Source organism: Blennius ocellaris (assembly GCF_963422515.1).
Source record: "Blennius ocellaris genome assembly, chromosome: 1".
Classification (NCBI taxonomy): domain Eukaryota; kingdom Metazoa; phylum Chordata; class Actinopteri; order Blenniiformes; family Blenniidae; genus Blennius; species Blennius ocellaris.
Window position 1 is genome coordinate 20,820,108 of NC_137650.1, and position 25,736 is coordinate 20,845,843.

Sequence of the window (25,736 nt, forward strand, 5' to 3'; positions counted from 1 at the left end):
CAAACATGTGGGCTGTTAACAAAAAACAGTATTTATCCATATGTGGCGACATCAATCAGCCTGGCTAATGTATTCTAAGATAACATGTAGTTCGAGTTAAAAACAGCTGTTATAAATAAATAAATAATCTGTCATTGATTTTCTTCTCTGTTGACAGAAAAATCCGCCTACGATGCCTCTGGCTCCTCACCTTTACCCAGCAACCCTCCAGTCACAGGTGTTCCTGCTCGCCCGCCGGCTGAGGAGGTGCCTTTCCCAGTCATTCATTCAGATGGTGACTCAGAGCCGGAGGGGGAGAGTTTATCTGGGCAGCCTGCTTTTTCTTCTGTCTTAACTGTGATGGCGGGAACTGTCAAACATCCTGTGAGGCTTGATCAGAGCAGAACTGTGCCAACCATCACCATGGATGAGACTCACACCACTCAATGGCCTTCAGGTAGTTCCAGCCTCGGCTTGGATGTGTCGTCCTCATCGTCACATGCGAGGGAAAAGACCCTTCCAGCCAGCTCAGGTCTGATTTTCAACACGTTTCATGAACCCACCACGCAACCTCAGGCTCCTCATTCAACAGCCTCCATTCCACCGCATGTCTCTTTAATGAATGGAAACAAGAATGTCTCATCCTTTCCATTATCTCCTGTATCGACAGCATCAATGTCTTCTTCAGTTCCATCCAAGTCTTTGGTTTCATCATCCATTGTGCCTCTGTTTTTTCCATCTTATTCCTCTGAGCGGACAAACAAAGCTGCACCATCTCAAGGTCAAAGGACCATGTCCAGTTCTGCTCTCCAGGTGGAAACAGCAACATTTTTATCAGCAGGTTGGCCTGATACAACCACCACACAATCCACCAGCCATTCACTGGGTGACCTTCAAGCTATCGCGCATACTCTTGTAAGCAAAACACACAAGCCGTCACATTTTCCAAGTGAAACCAGCACTGAAAAGAGCAATGAAGTGGCTAAACACTCCACTTACTCATCAGTGGGTAAAATGCATGAAGATAGTACAATATATGTAGGGAGGGCAAACACAAATGTAATGACATCACCAGCAGAAATGAGTAAACATACATTGTATTCTACTATTCAAAATAGTCAATCTCTTTTAGATATTTTATTTGGGCCTACTGAAACACAGAACATGGATATGAATTCCGTATCTACCAATAATTTAGAAATTAGCACCTTATTTCCCACTAATCAGAAAAGTCAACCTGTCCAAAGCCAGTACAGAAATGTACACAGTCCCACATCAGTACTGCTGTCTATTGATCCACACATCCATTCAGAAAAGAATGGCAGGACTGCAGTAGACGATCACACTTTTGTTCACAAAAGTGATGCCATGATGTCACCACTCATCTCACATGTTGGAAAGCCAACTCCATCACCAGCAATGACATTCACTCGTGGCAGTACGTTTTTTACCATGTCATCCGGACTTCGACCGGGTAGCATGTCTCTCTCTGCAATCACCAAGCTAACACATATCCGCTCTGGCGCAGGTTCCCCAGAGCATGCATCTCATCCTGCTGATTTACCGATGGCAGCAGGTCACAGCAGTCCCAGAGTTCCTGCCATCAATATAATTTACAAGCAGGAAGAAATAGCCGGAGCAGAGCTCAGATCTGCTTCCAGTCATGCTCACCTGAATAACTCACTTTCACTCAAAGAGCTGAGGCCTGAGTCCACCTCTGGTTCTGTCCTCAGTTTGAGCAACGACACGGGAACGAGAGATGAAAATGTTCCGAAAGTTGTGTCACAAACGGTCTCATCAAAGGACATCACTCAGGAGCTCAGAGGTCCGATAGCTTTAACTCTGATACTATCCACTAACAGCAAGACACACTTGCTTTCAGAGCTATTAGAGTTAAAGAATATGACCCAAAAAACTACATATGAAAGTAGTTCACGTCTCACTCAGCCTGCAAACTTGTATCTCAGTGACAACCCAAACCACAGTAACACAGATTTTACCACTGCGGATTTGTCCAATAGCGATTTTAAATTAGCAGACCAACCAGGGGCGGACTTTCCACCTCAGATAACCCCAACAGAAAGACCTCTTCAGACAAGAAATTTGCTTGTTTTTCCACTCAAATTTCATACACCTGTTTTTGCTGTTAAAAAATCTGAGCAGACTGCCGTGTCCTCAGCCGAAACCTCTGGCCGTATAAAATCAGAGACAGCTTTTGAGGTGCAAACAAGGACAGAGAACAATAAAACCCTGCCAGCTTTCAGTGTTCGCAACTCACACAGAAACAAGCCCACTGAGGCTTTCTATGGAGACGTTGCAAAGAATTCTCCTTTATATAAAGTAATTGAGGAGCACACTATGATCAGAGACGATGTGTTTTACAAGAAAGGCGTTCAATCAGGGCAGTTCACGACACACTTCCCATCATTCATAACTACTAAAGCTGCTTTTTCACGGAATAAAGTCTCTGAAAGATCTGGTGAAAAACCTGCTGAGATTTCTTTTTTTCCTATAACTTCTGATGCTACTTTTGCTCGTCTCAGAAGTCTCCCACATGAAGGAAATGTGACATCCGCCGGGCGTGATGAGCAGCGTTCCTCTTCCTCGTGGTCAGAAACCACACCAACACTGAGGACAAACTCCTTTTCTCACTCTCGGGTACCAATCAACAGCATGACTCAGGATAATTCAAATTTTTATTTCAGCGGACAACCAACCATCGTCTCGGCTGTTTCCTCGGCTATAACGACTTCCTCCAGTGATGAGAAAAACAGCTCGGAGACATTGGGGGCTCGTTTCAGCAATGGTATAAAACAAATGGCAGAATATACCAAGGAGAAAGCCACTGAGCTCATGTCTTTCCCAAGCAAGGCCTTTAAATTAGAAAATACATCTACCAGCTTTCATAGTGTAAAATCTAATTTACCAGCAGATGGTCAAGCTTTTCACAGTCCAAAGTCGCAAAATACACCAGAGCAAAATGCCCATTCATTGAATTCAACTGACTCCATGTCTGCCGCCAGTGACCCATATCCAGTGTATCCAAATGATGCACAATATCCATTTTTTGCACGTGTTACACAACCTTTAGACTACGAGAAACACAGTCCAAATTTGTCCTCCGGTAATCTCAAAACTGCTACGGCTGCCAATGTGGAGCAAGGCATGACTGAAAATACTGCTGCTACATCAGTATGGGCCTCAGATGCTGTAATATCCCACTTTCAGTCAACCAACAAGTCTGCCCCATCTTCACAAGGGACTTTGTTTGCATCAGTGTACAAGACCAAGGATAGCCCTCATCTGGCAGAAATTCACTTCACTGAATCTGCAATATCTTCTGCAGTCACACTTCCAGACAGGCCCTCACACAGCTTTTTTGATACAGATACTATTGGCAAAACAACAGACTCTGTCCTAATAAGGTCAACCTCGCCAGCTCACATGGGGTCATCCTTCTCTGACTTTCATCCATCGACATCTGCTCCATTGTCCCCCTCATACATAGAGCCAACCATTTCCATGCCATCCTTCTCAGGAAATCCAGCAGATGAAGAGTCATTAACAAAACTAACCATGCATCCAGGCTCTGCATCATCTCTCCCTGTAAAACCCACTTTTTCATTACCAAGTTTGACCTCGTTGTCATATTTTGAGAGCTCACCAAAAGTGACGGGGAAATTTGTTCCAACAGAGGCAGAGATGGATGAGTTCACTGCAGGAACATCCCGAGCAGTTGTGCCCACTTTCCCCAAAGAAAAAGAGTCCAGTCTAGCCCCGTCTCAATCTGTCAGAATCACCCTCTCTGCCGAACCCACAGAGAGGACATCTCAGGTAGCACCTCTGAACCCTCGACAGGACACCACTACAGCCTCTGTGAAGCTGACCACCTCCACTGTAGCTTCAACCACAAAAAGTAACAACCCCACCACTTCCATGCCTTCCCTAAGAGTGACCCCACAGTCCGGTGCTGCTACCACACCGCCGCCCACACTGGTGACCAGGAGAACCACAACCAACACAGCCATCAGGACTCACACCAGCAGGAGGACGTTTCCGCCGCCCGTCCCGAGAACAAGCCCTCCCAGAGTTCTCACCACCGTCTTTATCTCCCCATTCACAACTACCACAGAGTCTCCGCCTCAACAGTGCAACATCACAGAGAAACTGTGGGTGAAAACAGGTAAGATACACTGCGATTGTCACAAAGACAATCACAGGGGCAAGTGTTGTTGCAATTCCCTGACATGTTTAATCTACTTCTTTCTCTCTTTGTCCATTTCTCAGTTGTCTCCATCTATGTGAGGAGAAACAGGCTGGATAGCATTCAAAGGCAGAACCTGAGAAGGGGCCTAAGTCAAGGCCTCAGGAAGGCTCTGAATGATTCCTCTGCTCAAGCACAGGTCAGTCTGCTTTGGGCTTTTATTGACTTGTTAAATGGATATATACGCCGCTTAACAGGACTGAGTCCCACATAACACACATGCTCCAACACATGCATTTGCACCCTTGAATGTGTGCAAGTGACAGTAGAAGAACAGGGACTTGCTCTTACAAACATTGATTTATAGCACTCCTGTGGGGAGAAAAAAACTCCTCAAGTTACCATTAGTGTGGTTTAGTGCTTATCTCACTGGTGCTGCAACAAACTGGAATTTGTGAAATGTTTTCACAAACATGCCAGTTCCATTTTGAACATGTTTCCTGCAAAAGGCGTATAAACATCTCGAACCAGTCTAAAACCAGTCTGATTTTGGCGAATTATATAAGAAACACATTTTAGCATGTTTGCGTGGTCTTAATTCAGGTAAGAGTCTTAAATTAGCATATTTTTACATTTGTTTAATGTTTGATAACAAAAAATACCTGTGGAAGGTTGGACAAAATTTGTGCTTTGATTGCAAGGCAGTCTAAAGCTGAATTCTGAATCAAATTCCACCTACAGTTCATTCCACATTCATGAAAAATGAAATTTGGTGCTGGTTTGCATGTTTTCTCACATTTTTTTGTCTGTCAAATAGGGGACACAGGGAATACAGAACATAAATGATGTGGATTTGGAAATTTAAAGTTCATGGGATGAGTCCTGTGATCAAGAAATGTCACTCAGTGTACTTTATTGCAACATAGTTGGTGACAGTCATATCCTTAGGGCAGATTTACTGTAGTATATCTGGTTCACATACAGAGACTGTTACAGTTTCTTGTCAAACGGCATTGAGGCAAGCAGGGACTGAACAGTGGTGACAAGATAAAAACAACTCCTGTCATCCCAGAGGAGTTCGGATCCACATTATTGTGCTTGAATTCAGAATTTTTTTTTATTTTTGTCGATGTTTTGAAAAGACAGATGCAAACAACCAATGGTATGACACTGAGAATTTAGGTCAGTGTGTAAAAGCAAAAGCTGTACAATGAGTGAAGTAAAGGTAATTGGACCTTATGTGTTGTGTACCTTTTAATTGAATGTAAACTAGCTCAGAACACCAGCTCATCAAAATGTTAAAATGCTACTGTGGAACTTCAACATCAGAGATAATCTCTGAAGCTTCATGGCAGAGACTCATTGTTCAGTTTGTGCTCCAGTTGTCAGGTTGATGCCTTTTCCTGGGATAATTTTTTTCCTTCTATTTTTGAAAGGAAATGAAATGTAACCAATGTAAGTGTAAAAGGCACTTCATTTAAACTTTAGTACAAATTCACCAGTGAAATGGTGCCAACAGTATTTAATACATAAAGCTCTGTCAGTATTTTCAAACACTCCTGAACTAAATAAAACTAAAATGCATCAAGCTTTAAAAATGGGTACTTTTTAATAAATGCACGACAGTGAGATTATCATCCTGCTGCATGTTACTGCTTTCGAAGTCCAGGACGCAGGGCAAGGGGTCCGACGACAATCAAACAAAATAGAAAGAATGGATAAACTTTGTCTGCCCCAAGCAGTGACAGAAATTTTACTTCAACAAGGCCCCAAACAATAAGCTAGAACACATATTGAAATACAGCTAAGACATAAAAGAAATGTTAAACAGAAACGGGAAACAGTAGGCGATAAAAAAAACCAAAGAAAAATATATTCACTGTTATTGTATTATTGAGGGTACAGTATGGCAAAGTGCACCCAGGCTTAACTCTTTACAGTACCATTTCCTGCTCTGCTTTGTTTGAAAGTTACCCTGTCCTGGTCAGGCTAAACTATCTCTTAACACTAGTGGATGGCTCCTTATTGTGCGCCCACCCCGTAAATTGGAGGTTTATTAGCATGTTTTAAAACTTATATACCAATGACCCTCATTCAGGCAATGTGAGGAGAGACGAGGACTAATATAGAAATTAGGTTGACTGAATGAGTCCCAGAAGGCAGAGGGTGATATCACATATTTTAATAACTGTACCAACATTAAGAGAAGATGTAGATTAACACTGGAGCAGTGCTACTGGCATTTATGAGAGACAGCCCACAAGAAACATTCACCTTTCACCAAAAAGCAATTTCAAGAATGAACGCACCAGATTTGGCTGAACAAAAACCAAACCAATCTCATAATTTACCCTCCCAATAATACAGGCACGCACGCACGCACGCACGCACGCACGCACGCACGCACGCACGCACGCACACACACACGCACACACACGCACACACACACACACACACACACACACACACACTGATCTTTGTGTGTGTGGATTAGTCATTTGTGGAACCAGCTTTGGCTCCCACTGTGCCAAAAACATCCCTTCGCTCCCTCCCTCCCTCCCTCCCTCCCTCTCTCTCTCTCTCTCTCTCTCTCTCTCTCTCGATCTCTAATACCTTCACTCAGTGTGACTTTCTATCCGGAGCACCTCTTAGTTATGATAAGCTATGTTCAAATGCAGCCAGCATGAAGCAGATATATGTATATGGGAGTGCTCGAGTGTAAAATGAGAGAGATGAAGTCTCAGTATGCCAACACTGCTGGCAAGTAAATCTCATTTTACTTGGAGAAAAACCTTTAATCACAAAATCTGCTAATAAAAACAGTTTTACGAATAAAAATAAAGAATAAAGAAGCCAAGTGATTAATTCCTCATAGTCTGCAGGGGAATTCCTCATAGTGTTTTGCCTCTTTGAATGAGCGTTCGGTACAATTATGTGTCCGTGTTTCTGAATGTGTGTGTATTTACTTGTGTATGCGCATTCCACTGAAATGGGAGGTGTATTTTATTTCTCAATGTGGAAGTATCAAATAATTGAGAGTGAGGTCACTGTATCCATCCGGCTCATGTGAAGGTCATTGCTCTCACATGTGCACTCTCTCTCTCTCTCTCTCTCTCTCTCTCTCTCTCTCTCTCTCTCTCTCTCTCTCTCTCTCTCTCTCTCTCTCTCTCTCTCTCTCTCTCTCTCTCTCTCTCTCTCTCTCTCTCTCTCTCTCTCTCTCTCTCCCCCTCTCTCTGAAGGTGTCTTGCTTCAGTGCACTCCTGTCACCCATTTCAACATTGCTTGGGTTTCTTTTAGTAGCACGGCCTTCGGATCCAATGAGTAGCAAGCTGTTGGCTGGGGAAATTGCCTCTGTGTTTAATTATAGGTTATAATTGTTGGGAGGGGAGCGATGTGTCGAGCTGATCCTAAAAAGATGATGAGACAAGCTCAACTGAACCACAAGACTAAAAGTACGTAAAAAGAGCTTGTATGCTGTTTTTTCTAGTGTCGTGTTGTTAATTCTTGACCACAACTTGAAACTTTTTGAATGTCAAAGATGTGATCTGGTGGGTTAATCAGTTTCAGCCTGTCACACTCTTTGAGATGGATCAAGTGTATTTGAAATGCAATCTCTTAATAACACCTTCACACGCCTGAGAAATGATAATAAAGGGTCCTTTTCACAGACTTAACAAGGCTGAATTGTGAGGAGGAAAAGTGGTGACTCTTTGCTACAGAGACTTGGTTCTTTGTTTTGGGGCCAGTGCATCTCCTTGTCAGCATGGTCTTTCAGATGGGTTTGGATAACAGGTCTGAATGGTTTCACTACACAGCAAAACCTAACCTTGTCTGACCACTTTCCTCATTTAAAGTTCACCAAAAATCTTATTGTACATTTTATGGTTTCGCGACACACAGTCACAGATTGTACATTTGTTTCTGTGAGCATTGTTATGCCTGTACTCCTGGGTTAAAAAAAAAAGAAATTAAAACAGAAACATAAGCGTCTTTGTCCCAAACTCACCTATTTAACAGTCTATCCCACATCTCGTACATCGTTACTCTCTTCGCATTCTTCCCAGCAGCTCTTCTGTCCCCTCAGGTTCTCTCTCTCAGCATATCAGTATTCTATGATCACGCTCGCTCCTTTTCCTCACGCTATCATTAGCGGCTTGCTGGATCACAATCTAAAGCGCAGCATCAGTCCAATACGATTCAATATCTTGTCATTCAACCTGACTGGTAAAGTGGCTGCTATGACTTATACTTTTGGTTGATGGTGCGACAAACCAAATATGCTTTTTCAGATTGTTTTTTTTCCATCAACTGAACATTTTAGCCAGTTTTTAAGCATTTACAATGCAGTCTTTTTCTTTCTTTTTTTTATAGTTTGAATACAGTCTGAAAATATACTGGCTTCCCACTTGGACCATTTCACGGCGGATACTTAGAATTTTTATAGTTGGAAAATTGCAGGTATGACTATTAGCATTAGCCAAGGCTCTGTTTCATTCAGGCGTCGCAGTAAGTCATGCCAGTGTGGCAGTGAGTCAGTATGCTCAATAAAAGGCACCTGAGAATGAATCAAACCACTCAACATCATTAACTTTATTATAGCTGCACTTTTCCTACTGTAATATGTCGTACAAAAAAAAACCTTCTGCTAAAACAGCTCGCTGGAAAAGACCATTTTAAATCAGGCTTGTGACCAGATTTGAGCCCAGAATGGTCACAGCAGGGTGCGATCTCCCAGGGGTGGATGGGAGGGGATTCATCTCAGAGAAGGTAAAAGCCATCTCCCTCTCACTGTGGTGAGAGCTACTTCAACAGCAGACCGGACAAAACACATCAAATGGTTTTGTCCAAGTAAAGCATGATGTTATGTCATGCATGGATAGTGAAAGCCACACGAGAAGCCCTTAAGGCCAGGACATTTTGGTTTATATCAGAGCTACAAAGGAATTGGCCATGAAAAGACTTCAACAGCTGTAGGCATCCATTGTCAATATAAAGCATCACTTAATGAGTGCTGATTAGGTGGGTCGGTCTGATATTTCTCCAAAACAGAATTTAAAAAAATCCACTTCAGATCAGTTTATCCCAAAAAGGGAAAAGTAACAATAAGATAATTAAATTTTTTTAGAGTAAAACTAATGAAATATTTGCTCATCTGAAATAAAGAAATCACAAATTCTTGTACTATTTGTGTATGTCATGATCAATGTACCTAGAGGGTAGTAGTTTTACACTTGACAATAGTGTCTTGATTCTCAATATTGCTTTCCTTTCTTATGGTGACTTGTTTCCCAGTGTAGATAACTGATGCATGTGTGTGAAAGTTGTCTCACTGACTTCTTCTCTGGTAGAGAGGGCGAAAGGATAAGTATCAGCACCGGCACGTCATGGCCAAAGAAGGATAAGAGAGCTGTGTTTTCCCTTTTATTTTAGAAAGTTGTTTTTCTTTGAGTTGCACAATTCATAATTCTGCTTGACATCAGACATATGGGGTTATGTGTCAAATGGTGATTATTAAAACAAGTCACACCAGTACTTGGATTGTTATTGTGGGTAATAAAGCATATCGGCCAAATGGGAATATTAGATCTGCATCTTTTTTTCTTCAGGAAAATGAATAACTTCTCAGTTCTTGCAAGGTGAAAAAGTAGAGTCACAGCATACAGTTGGCTATTTGTTGAATTTCAGTATGGTTTATTTTGTAATAGTCGCAGAAAACATTTGCTGTTACTGCCATGACTTGATAAGTATTTTTTCAGTGTTTTAATTAGAATGGCTGTACAAGAATTTATGCATTGTTATGAATACATTTAACTTTTGATCTGGTTTGTTTGCTCTGATTAAAATGTTTAAAAGATTAAACTTTAGTCAAGTTGGTGTGATGTTATGAATTCACTGTTTGGTATGATCAGAGCACACGTCTGATTCAGTACTAGTTGAAACAGACTAAATATTTTACCTGAACAAAAAGGGAAGTTAAAGATTATTTTTCAACCCAGTGTCTCAGTTTTGTTTACTTTGGTTCAATCACTCTCCGAACCATTTGCAAACTGACCGGTTTGGCAATTTGTTTTCTTCTTTGCTCGATTCTGACAGGTGGAGACTGTCTTTGGTTCCCCCAACATGACGGTGGCTTATCATGTGACCGGAGGGGACATGGTTTACTCGCCGTCTGTACTGATGGAAGGCTTGGCGTCCTATGGCCGCGATAAGCTGATTGCAGACCTACGGCAGTACCTCCCCATGGTAACAGCCCTGCCTTCTCCAATTGCATTATGGAGAACCAGCCCAGCCACCGGCTTCCAGCTGAAAACAGGTCAGTCGATATTGATGATTTATTGATGATGATTTAATGTCTTTCAGTGCAAAATACAGTTAAATGTTCAAAAACCATACACCCCTGAGCCACAGTGCCTCTCTTCAATCTCACTAATGACTTTTTTTAATATAATGAATATTTTATTTTGAATTTATGCATTTTATAAAGAGCTGGGTGAGTGTATGTTTGATATTCCTTATCTAAAATATTACAGACATTTTCAAAGTTGTCATTACATGACAATAACTGTCAAAAAGACGTAATAGCATTTTGATCCGAAATTTTAAGAAAAAAAATTAAAAAGCGGCAACCGCAAGTATGTTGGCATATTCTGGATGATGATAATCTTTGTCTTATGTTCCTCATGTGTGTTTTATGTTGAGAAAGCTTAAAGCTGGAATAGAAAAAAAAAGGCCTGTTTAAGGATTGACTTGAGGAAACAAATAACTTCTCTGATGGTGCTGGATTATGAAGATATCATTTACTTGAATGCAGCTTCTGAACAAAGCCTTTCCCAGTGTACTATGTTTCATCTCACAAACTCTTTCAGGACCACCACTCTGATCTTTTAGTTCTGCGCTTACGGCTTTCCCAAAAGCTACGAAGACAACGGCAGTTGCTTTTATTTATTTTTTTGACAAGGCAACATATGTGTCATCTCACATTTCACAGCCCTTAAAATTAGCTCAGAACTTGGTCCAAAAGGCTTTTTTCCTACAGTGAGCTGCAGCCACAAAACAATCTGAAACAAATCACCACAGCCTCAACAGTTTATCTTCCTGGGCAAAAATGAAAACACTATTAACAAACTGTCCAACAAAACAGTGATTGCTATTCCGATGCACTTTCGCATTTTCATGTTGTCTTATTTGTATGTAAGCTTTTATTTCTGCTTCCTCTTTTTGTATGATGTGTCTCTTTGCCAGGCCTCTCTTCAAAATGCACAACATTGACACATCATGAGGGTGATCTGTCAGTGTGTGGCTTGTTGGCCTTTTTATTGCAGTGCTGCAGTTTGTGGGAACAGGGGATGATCCTCGGTCCTGCCGCTTCTCTCAAATGATGGAGCAGAGGCTCGAGAAGGTGTTTTCTGAAGCGCAGGCCAAAGTGCTCAACATTAACAGCAGACTCTCTGTCCAGGTACAGTGATGGAATGATTGAGAAGCATTTTTTTTTTTAAACATTAATGGGAGTCTCACAATAACTACAGTATACTGTCCATTTTAGCACAAAAGCTCATCTTGAACTATTAAAATATCGATTGAAACTAAACAGGTTAAGATTTGGTCTCACAGAAACAAAATAGTTGTTACAAATGAATAAATGTTTGCGCAATATTCTTTATCATACATTGCAATGATGACAGTTGTGTCCTCTTTTACACATCAATACCACCAAGCAGTTTATGGACTTTGGCAGCCTCAAACAGATGCAAACTGCAATTTGAGCAAAATTGTCCCTCTGTGTGTCGTGCTGTGCCTTGTTTTTTAAGAGGTACTTCTCAGATGCAGACTAATTATGTGAGAGCGGCAATGTTTGTATTAGTTTTAACAAGCTACTCCATTAAAGTGCGCCCATTATTTAAGCTAATCTGATGGCTTGCAAGTATGGAAGAAATGTTGGATGGTAATTTGTCTGTTGCTTCTTAATGATTAATTGAATAGTTTAATTGTCCTTGGGCAATTTTGACTTATTTACTCACAAATTTGTTATATTCTAATTTGTGGTTTACTGCAGCCTCATCTGACCTGATATTTTCCTGACATTTTTCCTCCTAGATGCTGAGTGTCTCCCAGACAGCAGCTTCTCCTGCTGTGTCGCTGGTCTACACTGTGAGGAATGGTACTACCTACCTTAATGGCACCGCTGCCTCAAACCTCCTTGGTCAGCTGTCAGCTGAGCTGGTGGGCTACTTCCTCTTCTACCCCCCACTTGTCATTGCTGAGCGTAAGTGACTATTGCAGTTATTACAGAGGGGTTTTTTGGTCTTTCTCTAAAATACAAACGCAACACTAATTACTAAACGTTGTCACAACCTGGTTCCATCTATCTTTCTTTTTTTCTACCAGTGCAGTAGACTGGTTAATACACCATTGGGACAATTTGTGAAATAAATTAAAGAAAGGTGAAGGGATATGCAAATCTCATATAGAATATAAATAACAGAGCAGATGTTAAAAGAAAAATACATGTCTTTTGATTAAAAATGCTCAATTATTTTGGAGAAATTTCAAAATGAGATGAATATTCTTTCATTCTTCTCTGATGTTCTATTGGAGCTGCTCGTCAGCCCTCAGCCCTCTGCGGATTTGGTTTTATGATGTGCCAAATGTTTGATGGTGCACTAAATGCAGGCAGGGCAGTTCAGTACCTGGATCTTCCACTGTGGAAGCTGTTTGTTGTGATGGATGCAGCATGTGGTACCATTGCCATGCTGAAATATGCAAGATCTTTCCTGAAACAAATGTTGGAGCAGATGCTGCTCAAACACCAGTATATACTGATTAGCACTCGTCATTTCTGTCCAGGTGTGTCTGTTGCCACAGGCAACCTCATACCAACAGAGATGCTTTTGAACATTCTGCTGATAACAAGCTCTGCCTTCCCTCTGCATTTTAGTCTTCTTTCATTCGACCACAAGTACAGTTCCACATTTGATCTCAGTCCATATAAAATTACCTTTGGTCAAGGACTAACACCAGTGTTTTTTTGTTGATTGTGTTGATGTATGACATACTGTGTTAGTTTTGCTACAACTTGCATTTGTGGATGGCACGGTGAACAGTGTTCACAAACAATGATTTCGAAAAGTGTTATTGAGTCCATGCAGTGTTTCTAATGAAGAATCGTAAATGTTGTCAGCGCAGTGCTGCCAGAAGTTTATGGCAATCCAATAGTCACCTCCAGCTTCCTCCCGATTCTTCGCACATGATATTATGTACTATGTCAGTACAATCATGCCAGTCTTAAAATGTTATATAGAGAAATCGTTTCCTGAAATTGTTCCCCTGTTGTCAAAGCAAATTTTCCTAGATGGGAAAACTTTTCATCTTCACTTCTCAGAAATTCTGCCACTCCAATGAGCTCTTCTGTGACCCAGTCACATTACTGAACTGTTTAATAATGCCAACTAATGTTGTTGCCCCTGGACAGTTGTTTGGAGATGGTAGCTGTCTTTTTTATCCATAACTATTTTTTTTTATTATTGAAACTTTTCAGTTTATGAGTCTAAAAATAACAAAAATATATATAGTTAAATGCTATTGTAAATTCTACAGATGCACTTGTATTTTTTTTAGATAGTATGGTGTTTTGCCATATCTTTCAAAATAGTGACATATTAACTATCTTATCTATTGTGAATAAAATGAACTATTGCTTCCTCTTTTTCTTTACATCTTACCCATTGTCTCAACATCTTTACAAGTGGAATTAATATTCACAATTTCCTGTAGTGGTTGCCGAGTAGAAATTAGGACTTAATTCGATGTGATGAAAGTTATCTGAGTCGTTCATGTAGAAAGTTATCTATGCACTGATGTAACTCAGATATTCCACCCATGTCTCTGACCGACAGTATTTTACTAATTGGCTGTGACTTTTTTTTTTAATAGTGCTCCTACGATCACTGCTCTTTTTTAAAGTTTGAGTCACTTAAAGATAGTTGATGAAAAGTCACAACTCAGCTCGTGTCTTTCATCCCAGTCTCCTTTGAGGGTGAACTCACTCTCTATCTGTGCTAGCTTTATGCAAAAAAAAAAAAAAAAAAGAGAAGCCTAATAAACAAATAAAGAGTGACAGGGAATCAGCAGGAGCCTAAACAGAAGTCCCAGTGGATTTCCAGTGTGCAGTCTGTTTCTGTCCCATGAGTCAGCACTCACACTGTAATGAGATGTATATTAATAATCTGAAATCATTGTTGTGCTTGACCTCATTGGGTAAATTGACTACATCATCTCTTTAGCACAGTACCTGTTGGTTGGTGGTATATATCTGGCAGCAAGTGAGCACTTTGTACACAAAGTTGATTTTGGCTAAACTCTTCAAAACTGCCATTCTAGTAAGGTCTTCAGGTTTTGCAGTGGTCAGTATCTATCTGTGGTTACAATGAAAGAAAAGCAGTAACCCTGAGACAGGGTCATGGGCTGCCAAGCTCACTGACAAATGTAGGGCATTAAAGCCGGCCCATGTGGTTTGAGCCAACAGATGAGCTATGGTCGCTCAAATTGCTGCTGAAAGTGAATACACAAGCATCTCAGTTTGATGGATCGGGGCAGCAAGGCTTCAGGCTGGGCCAGAATTCTCATTCTGATCCCCGTCTATTAGTGAATGTACCACCAAATGAACAGGTGAACATCAGAACTGGATTGTGCAACAATGGGCAAAGATTTTAATCTGACTCAGCATTATCTGCTGTGCAGGAGAAACAAATCCAATCCATGAAGGCAACCACTTTACTTTTAGGACTTAAAGCATCTGTTGCTAACATATTTGTGTCATACCACAGCACTTTGTTATGGCCATTTGTTTTATATAACAATATAAGGAAAGTAAAGGCTTTTCAGCTTCATGTACGTACAGATTCATCCAAAATAGTTTATATTCCGTTGTCTATTTAAAGCCATTATAGTGTCGATTTAAAATGTTACAGGTAAACACATTTCAAACTTCAAGTTTTGTTTCTTCAGTTGGACAAGGATAACCAAGCTGATTTTGTTTTCAGCTGAGTGCTGACAAAATACAGGTAAGTCAGCTTCAGTGCTGGGCCTGAACGCATCCTGTGCTGCTGCTGTGAGACCTCTCAACACTCGCACAACGTCTCCCGCATAGACAAAGTGTTTCCAAATTATGTGTGCAAAATGGGCCTCTGTGCTTTGCATAATGTACTTGTCTGTAAACAAACGTATGAAGCCTGAAGAGGTCTGAAGAAAAATCTGTGTAGCGGTGCTGAGATGAGGTAAAGAAGATTTAAAATGCAGAAGCAGCCACAGGACTTACTGTGGATTTCAAGTGGCCCATGAGTGTAAACTGCACCTCAGGCTGGCTTTGTGCTCTACCAGAAAAAGACCCCGTGATCCAATTCTAATTGTTTGGTGCAGTGCTGGAATTTCTCGACACAGTGGCCAGTTTCACAGAGGTTATCTTTGCCAATGCAAAGTCATGCTCAGAATCAAAGCAGAGTTGATACTTGAGCCACAACTTAAGCCAGGGACTTCCCTGTAATACCACCGAACTGAGCCCAACCTTGAAAGCATTTTATTTTGACTTTTATCGTTGTACTTTGCTAAGGCCAATGTGGAAATGGGATAACGGTCTTACCTAACTTTCCAGAATGTACTTGGTTGGCTCACAGTCAAGAGGATTTGGATCACCGATGCTCAAAAAATACTGCAAAACTATTATGTTAATTCAGAAGTCTTTAGAAGTAAATAGTTTACATGTATTTTTAACTCCATCATTTACTCTGGACATCACTCTGGAAATCCCTACAAATGGAATACAAGACAGCGGTTTTGCAATCCCCTTGTCTGATTTGCAAATTAAATTTTTTTTAAATAATGATGATTATTATGTATACTACCACTGCCAGCTGGAGCTGCTGAACATGTTTCTTGTTTCTAAAACAAGGTTGTTCTAGACTCATTTCAATGAATCACGTCATTAATTTTTAATCTATATAAATCATGTTTCATTTTGCATGAGCATAAAGACTCAGGACAGAAGGGAACTTAACTTCATTAAATACCTTTCACAGTATCTACATTAATGTGACTCTGTTTGTCCAAACTGTTATTGTTTGCATTTTCCAAGAGGAGAGCTGACCACTTCTTATTTACAAAGTTGCCTGCAACTCAGAGCAGTCAACAGAATCCCCGATTAACATATACCTCACGTTAATGCTGGAAACTAATTTTTTCTTCTTCTTCTTTTTTTTTTTTTTTTTTTAAGATTTAAGCTCCTAGTCAGATACTTACAGGAACTTTCATGGCTCTCTTGCTCCCTGTTTCATAAAACTAAGAACTTCAGAGATTTGTCTTCCATTACTCATTCTCTGTCGTGGCATTTCCACATGTAGTGAGTCTAAACCAGATGTTGTATCTGATGACCAAGTGGAGCTAGACACCTGATAAATAACATCTACCCATCTTTATTACAGAACTACTATTCACTACTGCTACTTACTGCAGAACTTTATTTAATTTAGGATTGCAGGTGGCAGGGGGAGATCCTAGCTGAGCAGGATTGAAGGGAGGATAAACTCTGCATAGGTCACTGGGCTCTGGGAGGACACTGGAATACCCAGAGAAAATCCCAGACTCAGCGAAAGTACTAACCACGACACCACTGTGCAGCCCATAAAATATGGCTACATAATATTTATATTCTTCAATCTGCCTGCAATGTATTATGGTATGCATTCATACATGTAAGATGCTCATATGAAATTAAATACTTCAGAGAAAAAAAGGTTACATTTCTCAGCCAAGCTGAAACAATATTTTTGGGTTTGGGTTCCTCAAATCTGTTCTGCACCAGATTTATTGTGATTTATGATCTATTGCCACTGACAGTAAGTAGTGGTTGTAGTTTACACAACTGTGTGAATTAAGATGAATAGCATCCCGAGTAAGGATTAAAAGAAACATCATTGTGTTGTGATGAAATTAAGGTAGAAAATCAACTTAGCCACAAGCAGGATGCTTCGGTGGCTGAGCAGCGGCAGAGGAAGGTAAACCTGATACAAAGAGGTAAATCTGAGGCGGTGGAAACTGACATAGGAGAAAACCCACTGAGACAGGAGGGTGAAAGGGAGAATTAGAGCGAGTATGGTGATTTTGCTGTTGGTTTTTGTGACCTCACTGTTTTGATATGACACCATTCACGGGAGGTGTGAGCATATGGTTGCAGTGGCTGCCTCATCACTTCAAAGCCAATTACTGCAGTAAATAATTAACAGTGGGGGATTCTCCCACCACGCTGGGCTCTGCTCAGGCAGAAGGGGCCGGGATCTCACACCACTAAGAAGTGCCAGCACCATCAGTACTATGGCACTGTTGTAGACCTGACTGCTGTGTTCAGCTTTTTTTTTACTCCCTCTCTGGTCTAAAGGAACCTCTCTCAGGTGCAATGTGAGTGAACCTATTTGAAAAAGAGTATCTTTAAACAAAGCCAAGAAAATCTATGTACAGGTACAAAGTACAACGAATGGCTGTATGATGACCTTGTTCTTACACAGTATGAAGTTTTTCAAATTACTGGAATGACTTACGGATCTTACACATAATGTTTACATGCAAATTTCAGGTTTATGGAAAGTGTTGAACTGATTTTGCTGACTGCCCTCCATCCCTATCATTACCTCAGCTAAAACCCTTACAGTCTCCCTCCCACCCCTCTCCCCTGTCAAACCTGGGTGTACAGTTTTGTGATTTGGCTTTTACAGGCCACTGATGCAGAATATTCTACCCCAAAACAATGCATCAGCCTCCAGCACAGGTCAATCAGGCAGGAAATAGATGTAAGAGAAGACAGAGACGACTACAACTGGCTTAGAGCTTAAGGTCCCACTCGTTTCTGCTTTTGTTCATCTGACAAACAATCATAATGAAGCTTTGAACTCAGATTTTAACCTCACAAAATGCACCAAACTGCAAACTCTGACATTGCTTCATGAAAGGTTGCAGATAGGGATATAGAAATATATGTATGAATATATGGTCCAGATTACTATATATATATATATAAACAGGGCTTTCGAATGCAGCATTTTGAATAGCAAAAACGCAGCTGGAATGATAAAGTTCAGATTTGCAAAACAGCCGTGAAGTGGAATGCACTGCAGTGTGACAGAGACATTGTTCTTGATTTAACTTTCAATTCACTTCTTTATGTTTGCAGCACTGGAATATCACAATCTGAACACCTCGGTTGCGACTAGAGACTTCTGGGTTGTCACAGGTAGGAATGTATTCTGCTTTTCATTGCCTGTAATTAAAACTTAAGATTTTCTTCAACTTATGTGGGTCCAATTAAATATAATCAATCAGTTGTAATGCAGAGATATAATAGCACAATATTATTGATTCATATTTCTTCAGACATACACAGGAGATATAAATCTGAATAAAATATAGCTACAAAGTTAAGGCACTATTTATAGCAACTCTAAGATGGAAATTGTCTGCCTGTGTTTATAATCTCTAAGCTGCCTCCTTTCACAGGACAATTGGGTGCATAGGAGCACCAGATAGGATTGTGTCCGTGGAGTTTATGAATGAGTACATATGCTGAGCAGGAACAGTGTTCAAGGGCATCCACACTGTTATGTTGTATAATGGATGGACCCCTCACATCAGACTCTTTAGCTCTTAACCCTGCACTTACAGCAATGAGAGGCTGAGTCAGTTCAAGGTCAACCCCAACATAATGGGATTTATTCACTCTGAACAAGATATACAACCAGAAATATTGATTTTTGGTTGTTGATAAAATGGAGCAGCGGTGGTTTTTACCACTCAGGGACAGAAAGACTCTCGATCTGTATGCTGTCTTTCTTTTTCAGCTCTGGAACAATGCTGTGAATGTAAATTAATGTCAGGATTCACACATAGTAACTGAGAGGTTCTGCATCTGAATATAGTCATAGCGAAGGCAGCACAGTTGGATCGGCTGTAAATAAGCTATACCAGAGTATGAAAACAGAGAAGATGTATGCATACACATTTTCTTACTGTGCCTCCGTCATGTCTTTTCTGTGCTCCTTTCTGCCCGTGCCAACAATTTATTTTCCCCCTTTGCAACCATCTGGCCATCGTCTTTCTTCGGACTACTTTTGCAGTGATCCAAGATGTGGATAACGCCAGCCTGGAGGGACAATACCAAAGCTTTGCCAGTTTAATGGAGCAGCGGCTGGCAGAGTTGTTTGTGTTGGCAGGCCAGCAGGGCACACGTTTCAGACGTGCCACCACTGTAGGCAGCCACACTGTCCAGGTAAGAAACTGGCACGGTAGCCAACAGGGAACGCCTGATGATTAGGAATGTTATTCTGATGTTTTGTCTTGCTGCATGGCACTCCTGGCATGATACTCAAAAGTCAAATTGTATGAATATTTCATTAGTTGTACACTTTGATATGGCTTTCTGCACACACCACCATGATTACTTGTGGCCAGACTCTGATAATTCGGGAGTGTCTCAGCTCATCATTTGCTAATTGCTCATCAAAACAAGCCAGAGGTTAAATCATTTGTAAAACAACTATACAAAAAAACAAGACTCACTTTCTGTTTTTGTTTCTCTCTCGGGAGACTCTAAACCTTTACTTCAGTTTTTTTTTTTTTTTATGAATTGTAAGCCATTTGTCAAGAGGGGACCATCCATTTAGAATAACCTAATACTGAATATAGTGTTTAAAATGTTGTACACTGTTGAATTGCAACAAAGTATCACATTATTTATGTAAGTGAAATCCATTTACTGTTTGTTCCCTTTTCCGTATATAGCTGCCGTTTGTTTCAGCTGCTCCCACACTGATAATTTACCTGTTATTATTTTGATAAACTGCTTTTTCCTGGAGGATCGTCTCATTAATCCTGAACTAGGTCTGTCAGCAACATTAAAAATGTTTGAATCTTTACGCGACCCATGTACATACTGTATGCGTGAGATGTCTTGTGAATCTTCCATTACAAATAAACATGTATAAAATCAGAAACATGTTTCCACAACATAAAGATAATGTTTTGTAACTGCTAGGTAGATAACCTGTTGTGTTGGCCTGGCAGCAACAATGGAGGTTGCAACATAACCATCAATAATCTTGAAATGTTGGGCCCATGATGTTGACATGATGTTGACTTGTTGCTGCTTCTTCAGAAATATAAAATATACATATATAACAATTACAAGTAAGCAAGGGTTACTTTCACAAACTATTTAATCTTTGTTTCCTTCAACTATTAAACTAACTCCAGTTTCAAAAGGAGCAACTCGTAATTGTATTCAAGAAATATTTTTCAGCAACTTGCACAGCACTCAAAAAGACATCTCTTTAAATCTCTGATCAGATGGTGAGCATCCGCAGGGTGTCTGGAATGAAAAATCCAGCAGAGATGACCTACTATGTCCAACACAATGGCATTGCTTTATCGGGCACATCGGCCGCCAAGGTCCTGAACACAGTGGACTCTCAGACCATGGCACTCACCCTGGGCTACTTCGTCCAGCTGCAAGCGGAACGTAAGCACAGCCCGTTGTTGTTCTTTGGACCTCAGTAGCAGGGAGCCAATTTGGCCACCCTCCTGCAAGAGTGGCTCTGTCCACCACAAAGAGCTGGGTGCATCGGAGGTGAAGAACAGCTCCTTGTGGTGTTTGACAATTTTTGCAAAGTAAACAGATAGACATGCAAGACAGACGTGACGCACGAGGTTGGACATAAAAATTGACTGTGAGGGCCAGAGAAGAAAAAGTAAAAAGGCTCTTTTCTCGCTAATCTTTCTAAAAGGTCAATTTTTTGGGGCCGCGGTGCCCAATTTCTAAGAATTGTGGCGAAAGAAAATAAAGATACTGTAGTTGTAATACAAGAGAGCGCATGCATCATTCAGCTATAGATTGGTGCCCATTTAAGCTGAATCAGGTGAACTGTATATCAGCCTGAGCTGTTGCCGTTCTCACTTAGCATGGGTGAGGTGAATGCTTGTGCAGGTTTCAGCAGTGGAAGCAGACTATGTACAAACCAGTGAGTGGACATATCATTTATCATCAGTAATCTTTTAAAGCTGTGGTTCCCAAAATGAGGGGGGTGAGGGGTGGGGGGGGGGGATGTGATGCTCTGAGCCAATGATGTTTTGACTGTGATCGAAAACTTGATTGAAACCCGCTTAAGCCCAGCCTGCCTGTATGAGGAGATGGGCTCTGACCATATAGCTGTTTGATTTCACAATGAGTCCAGTTTGATTTTGCTAAATTGATGGTCAACTTTAGTGGACGTCCTGAATATGTTGGTTCTTGTGGGATCCACTTGGTGGTGTGATAATGGTTTAACTGTTTTGTTTTGTTTTTTTCAGCCGTGGTCAAGAACCCTCCTAATAATCTGTGGATAATTGCTGCAGTTTTGGCCCCAATCTGCGTCGTAACGCTCATTATCATCATCATCACTGCTGTGCTGTGTAGGAAGAATAAGAATGACTTTAAAGCTGATGCCATCGGTAACCTCAATCCCCGAGCTAAGGTATATTGTTTCTTTTAAATTATTGTGTGCTTTGATTATATCAAACTGACTAATTATTAATGTGATGCTTTTATCTCATAGTAAGTGGTTTAGTTCTGGGTTTAAATTGTAGGCTGGATGAAGATGTGAAGATTTTTAACGCAAAGGAAATTACGGACGCCAATTGGTTTCTGTTAGTCTCTCATTAATCAAATCATTGAGAGAAAAAGTGAGCAGATTAATTGATAATAAAAAGACCTATTAGCTGAGATTAGAGCAGGCTTTGGTGACCATATCGGCAATATTCAGACAGTGTGCTGTGTGTTGAAAGGATGTGTGATGCATCATGTGTCGACAATGTAATTCATGTTGATATTACATTAAAAAAATTTTCATTCAAAATTTCATTAGCTTATTTTACTCACTGGATTCATTAACGAGTCCTCACTTGATTTTTATGTGTCACACAATGTTTGATGGATGGATTATATGCATGCATGAAAGCTGCAAGTAAATGGCCCATTTGGGATGAAGTATCTGCAGCACAAACCTGAATCACACACACACTGCTTTAAATGATGTCTCTTGCTTTCAGATGGCGTATCGGAGAGATGTTGGCTATTACCATCAGGTATCTGCTTTTCTCTGTTTCTTCTCATTACTGATCTGTTTTCATTTTTAAGGCTCAAGTGTTCCAAAGGTGGGACTCAGATGTGATTCTGCGCAGACAGTGCCGATGGTATATTTCAGTAAATCCACCTGCGCTGATGAAAACTAAGGTTACAATAGCACTTCGCACAGCAACAAACCTTTCAGAATGAGATTTTCTTGGACGAAAAGCCTATTCTTTATATAGCAGCCTCCAGATGGCAAGTTTGAAAGACTAAGCTTTACAGAGTGTTATTAAGGTGATGTTTGAGCCCTTGTGTCGGTGTCAATGCTGACACTTTTTTCATGTGTGTAGACAAGAACGAAAACTATTCCAATTATTCTTGTTTCAGGTGGCCCAATCCAAATGATCTCTCTGTGTCTGTGTCAGCTCTTTCTGTGCTTTGTAGTTCTTTGGCTTACCGTATATCAGTGTGAAAAAAAAAGAAAATGCAAACTATAACTCCCAGCTCATCTCACTGCTTTATTTATGGAATTTCATTAGTGAGAAGCAATAACATTTTTTGGATTAAACAGCAAAAGCAGCTTCAGCGCTACCTCCAGAGATTTAATCACACATGGCCAGATTGCAAAGACTCATGTTAAAATAATTTCATGATATATATGAAATGTGTAGTGACATAACGTCACATTTCAACCAGAGTGTAAATCTAGTTCCCAAAGAGAAGTAATGTGAAAAACCTAGAAAAGCTCCTTAAAAAGCTCCAAGATACTTTCTCCTAAAAAATTAAATGAGGCTACCTCTGCTGCATTACTTACTCTGTGTGCACACCACCTTCTTTCATCATACGCCGATATTAGAGTTTCTCTTCTGGGACCAGCAGCAGTCACACATTCAGTTAGTGATAAAACTGCATTCAATGAAGATGTGTGTGTGTGTGCGTGTGTGTGTGTGTGTGTGTGTGTGTGTGTGTGTGTGTGTGTGTGTGTGTGTGTGTGTGTGTGTGTGTGTGTGTGTGTGTGTGCGCGTGCGTGCGTGCGTGCGTGTGTGTGTGTGTGTGCGTGCGTGTGTGTGTGCGTGCGTGCGTGTGGGCTGAGGGGGAGGGCTAGGGGGTGAATGTTGGGGGCAGTAACACCTATTGATTTTGGTGCTCAGCCATTTTGCTTGAGGCAGTGGTGTGTGTTTGACAATTTATGACACTGTTATAAGGGTAGTCCAAAGTGTTTTAGGGTATCTCTGTGCGTGCATGCATGTCGGTGTATATTTTAAATCTTTTGGCCACCAGTAGAGTCGTCCTCTTCTTTATTTTTATCCTGAAATGATCACTTTATTACTGTATTTCTGAGAAAGTCTGAAAATATGTATTTTGTCACTGTCTATTGTAAGTTTTTTATTTGACAATGTGTCACAGTCCTGTTTGTTACATCTTATGTGCGTCAAACTACATCAAAGTATGTTCAGATTGTGACACTTTTGTTTTGCCAATATAGATCTATTTGTCACTGCCAGCGTTGGTTGTGTTTGATGAAATCACTTGCACTTATTGCTATCCTGTCTGTTTCTTTTCATTTCAACACTTATCTGTCCATCAGCCAGTTCAAGGCTTTGACTATGCGAAACAGCATCTGGGCCAACAAGGAGGAGACGAGGAGACGTTGCCTGCCAGCCAGGACACCTTAGTGATGTCCCTTCAAATCCGGGACACGCCTCTTTCTCTGGAAAAGTCTCTGCAACAAGATGGAACCGCAAGCAAGAAAAGCCTCACTGCTGACAAACATAAAAGGTATCATTTACTCTGCACATTTTCACCATCTGTGTCACCAAAGGTTTGACAACCATCAAAAAGAAGTCAAACATTTGAAACCATTCCAATAACTTTCAGTCAAGTTTGTTATTTTAGGTTCAGAAGGTTCGCCTCAACTGTGGCACTTGTGCAATGGAATCTTTTATAGATAATGTTGGCCATGGAAAACAAATTCCCTCTGCAGATCTGCACGTGTGGGACACAATACAGTATTGATAGTCAGTCTTGCGGAAAATGGGATTTTCTTTTGTGTGTTTGGAATAATAAATAAATAAATCATGCTAATCATGCCAGATGTTGTAGTGCCCCAATTTACAACTGTTGTAAATTATATATCAACCAAAATGTTGTTTACAGAGAACTTTTAATAAAACACATTCCTAGCTGTCTTCAAAGAAATCAAGAACACAAACAATGGTAAAACATAAGGCGACTGCTCATTTTCATTTGTTTCCAGTTTTGTGTATATGTGGGCATGTTAGTGTTACGGAGGCTATAAAATAACAAGAAATTACAATAAGGCATTTTAAATACATTGTCAATGCATAGTGCAATGGCTGTTTTAATTGTCTACCTCACCTCAAAGTTATCACTGTGTAGAAGTTCAAGGCTCTGTCTTTCAACTGAGAAAAAAATCCAACCAAAACCCCCGATTGTAACAAATAATAATGCTGGTATTGCTTGTGGCTTTATGTTGCTGGATGTCTGTGCAGAGCAGCAGGTCCAGACCTCTGGTTGCTCTGTTGCTTCCACCACTGCAACAAACTGACATACACTGTGGTTTCTTAAACACCTGGAAGACATATTAACTGATGCTTCTACAAATATGATCCTTCAGTGATCGAAGCCAAGAACTCTGAGGACATATTGTGTGGTCCAGTTTGTGTAATGTGAGTTTTGACTCTCATGAAAAACACTTATTTATCATCTCTACAGCAGATAATAGGATACTGCAAATTGAGCCCAACAGTCTCGGTGAAGCTATAAGTTTTGCCTTTCAGGCTTAACTCAACGTCTCAGCCAGTCTAGGATGTGTATTTGTCTCACTTAACATGTTGTCATGTTAGGCTCCTTTAAAAGAAGCTGATATATTTAGTTATATCGGTGTTATCTCAGGGATTGCAATGCCTCTCTTTTGTGCGTGAGGCCAGGCAGCTCAGTGAAAGGATCCCCCAGTCTTATTGTCTGTCCTCATTTTACCCCGATGCCAAAGGATAGGTGATTATTAATAGAGTTCTCTGTGAGGGCAGGTGAAATTGTACATTTTCCTCATCTGACAGTCTGCAGCGCTTCTTCGGAAATTAATTGCCATGTTAAATCATGTTAAACTATTTAATTGAGGAATGCAAAAGGGCATCACTTTTCAGCGGCATGCTGGATAATGATGTCGAATGACATTTATTTCACAGAATGGAGGATTTATAGACTAGTGAGCTGACTGTAATCATTTTGAGGACCTCTGAAACAGCTAAAGTTTTCAATTTGACATTCATCAAACTGTTAGCACAAAGACTTCTTCGAAATTGTATGTTGGCCTTTGTTTACCGGTTTCAACCTGCTTGTATGCTGTAAGACCAACACAAAACTAGCTTGGATTGTACTGCCGGCATTCTG

General features: G+C 40.5%; 1 protein-coding gene across 1 annotated transcript in view; it reads left to right on the forward strand.

Annotated features, from left to right (window-relative positions):
* The window catches only part of kiaa1549lb (KIAA1549-like b), a gene marked incomplete at both ends in the record, with an annotated part of 63,060 nt that overhangs the window by 26,851 nt on the left and 10,473 nt on the right, over positions 1 to 25,736 (forward strand). Inside the window, 12 exons of the mRNA XM_080520871.1 lie at positions 158 to 511; positions 3,674 to 4,162; positions 4,267 to 4,382; positions 10,277 to 10,496; positions 11,506 to 11,639; positions 12,278 to 12,446; positions 18,399 to 18,458; positions 19,339 to 19,490; positions 20,567 to 20,738; positions 21,566 to 21,729; positions 22,304 to 22,339; positions 23,911 to 24,101. Coding sequence (XP_080376997.1) covers positions 158 to 511; positions 3,674 to 4,162; positions 4,267 to 4,382; positions 10,277 to 10,496; positions 11,506 to 11,639; positions 12,278 to 12,446; positions 18,399 to 18,458; positions 19,339 to 19,490; positions 20,567 to 20,738; positions 21,566 to 21,729; positions 22,304 to 22,339; positions 23,911 to 24,101 — 2,257 coding nt within the window. The remainder of the gene's footprint in view (positions 1 to 157; positions 512 to 3,673; positions 4,163 to 4,266; positions 4,383 to 10,276; positions 10,497 to 11,505; positions 11,640 to 12,277; positions 12,447 to 18,398; positions 18,459 to 19,338; positions 19,491 to 20,566; positions 20,739 to 21,565; positions 21,730 to 22,303; positions 22,340 to 23,910; positions 24,102 to 25,736) is intronic.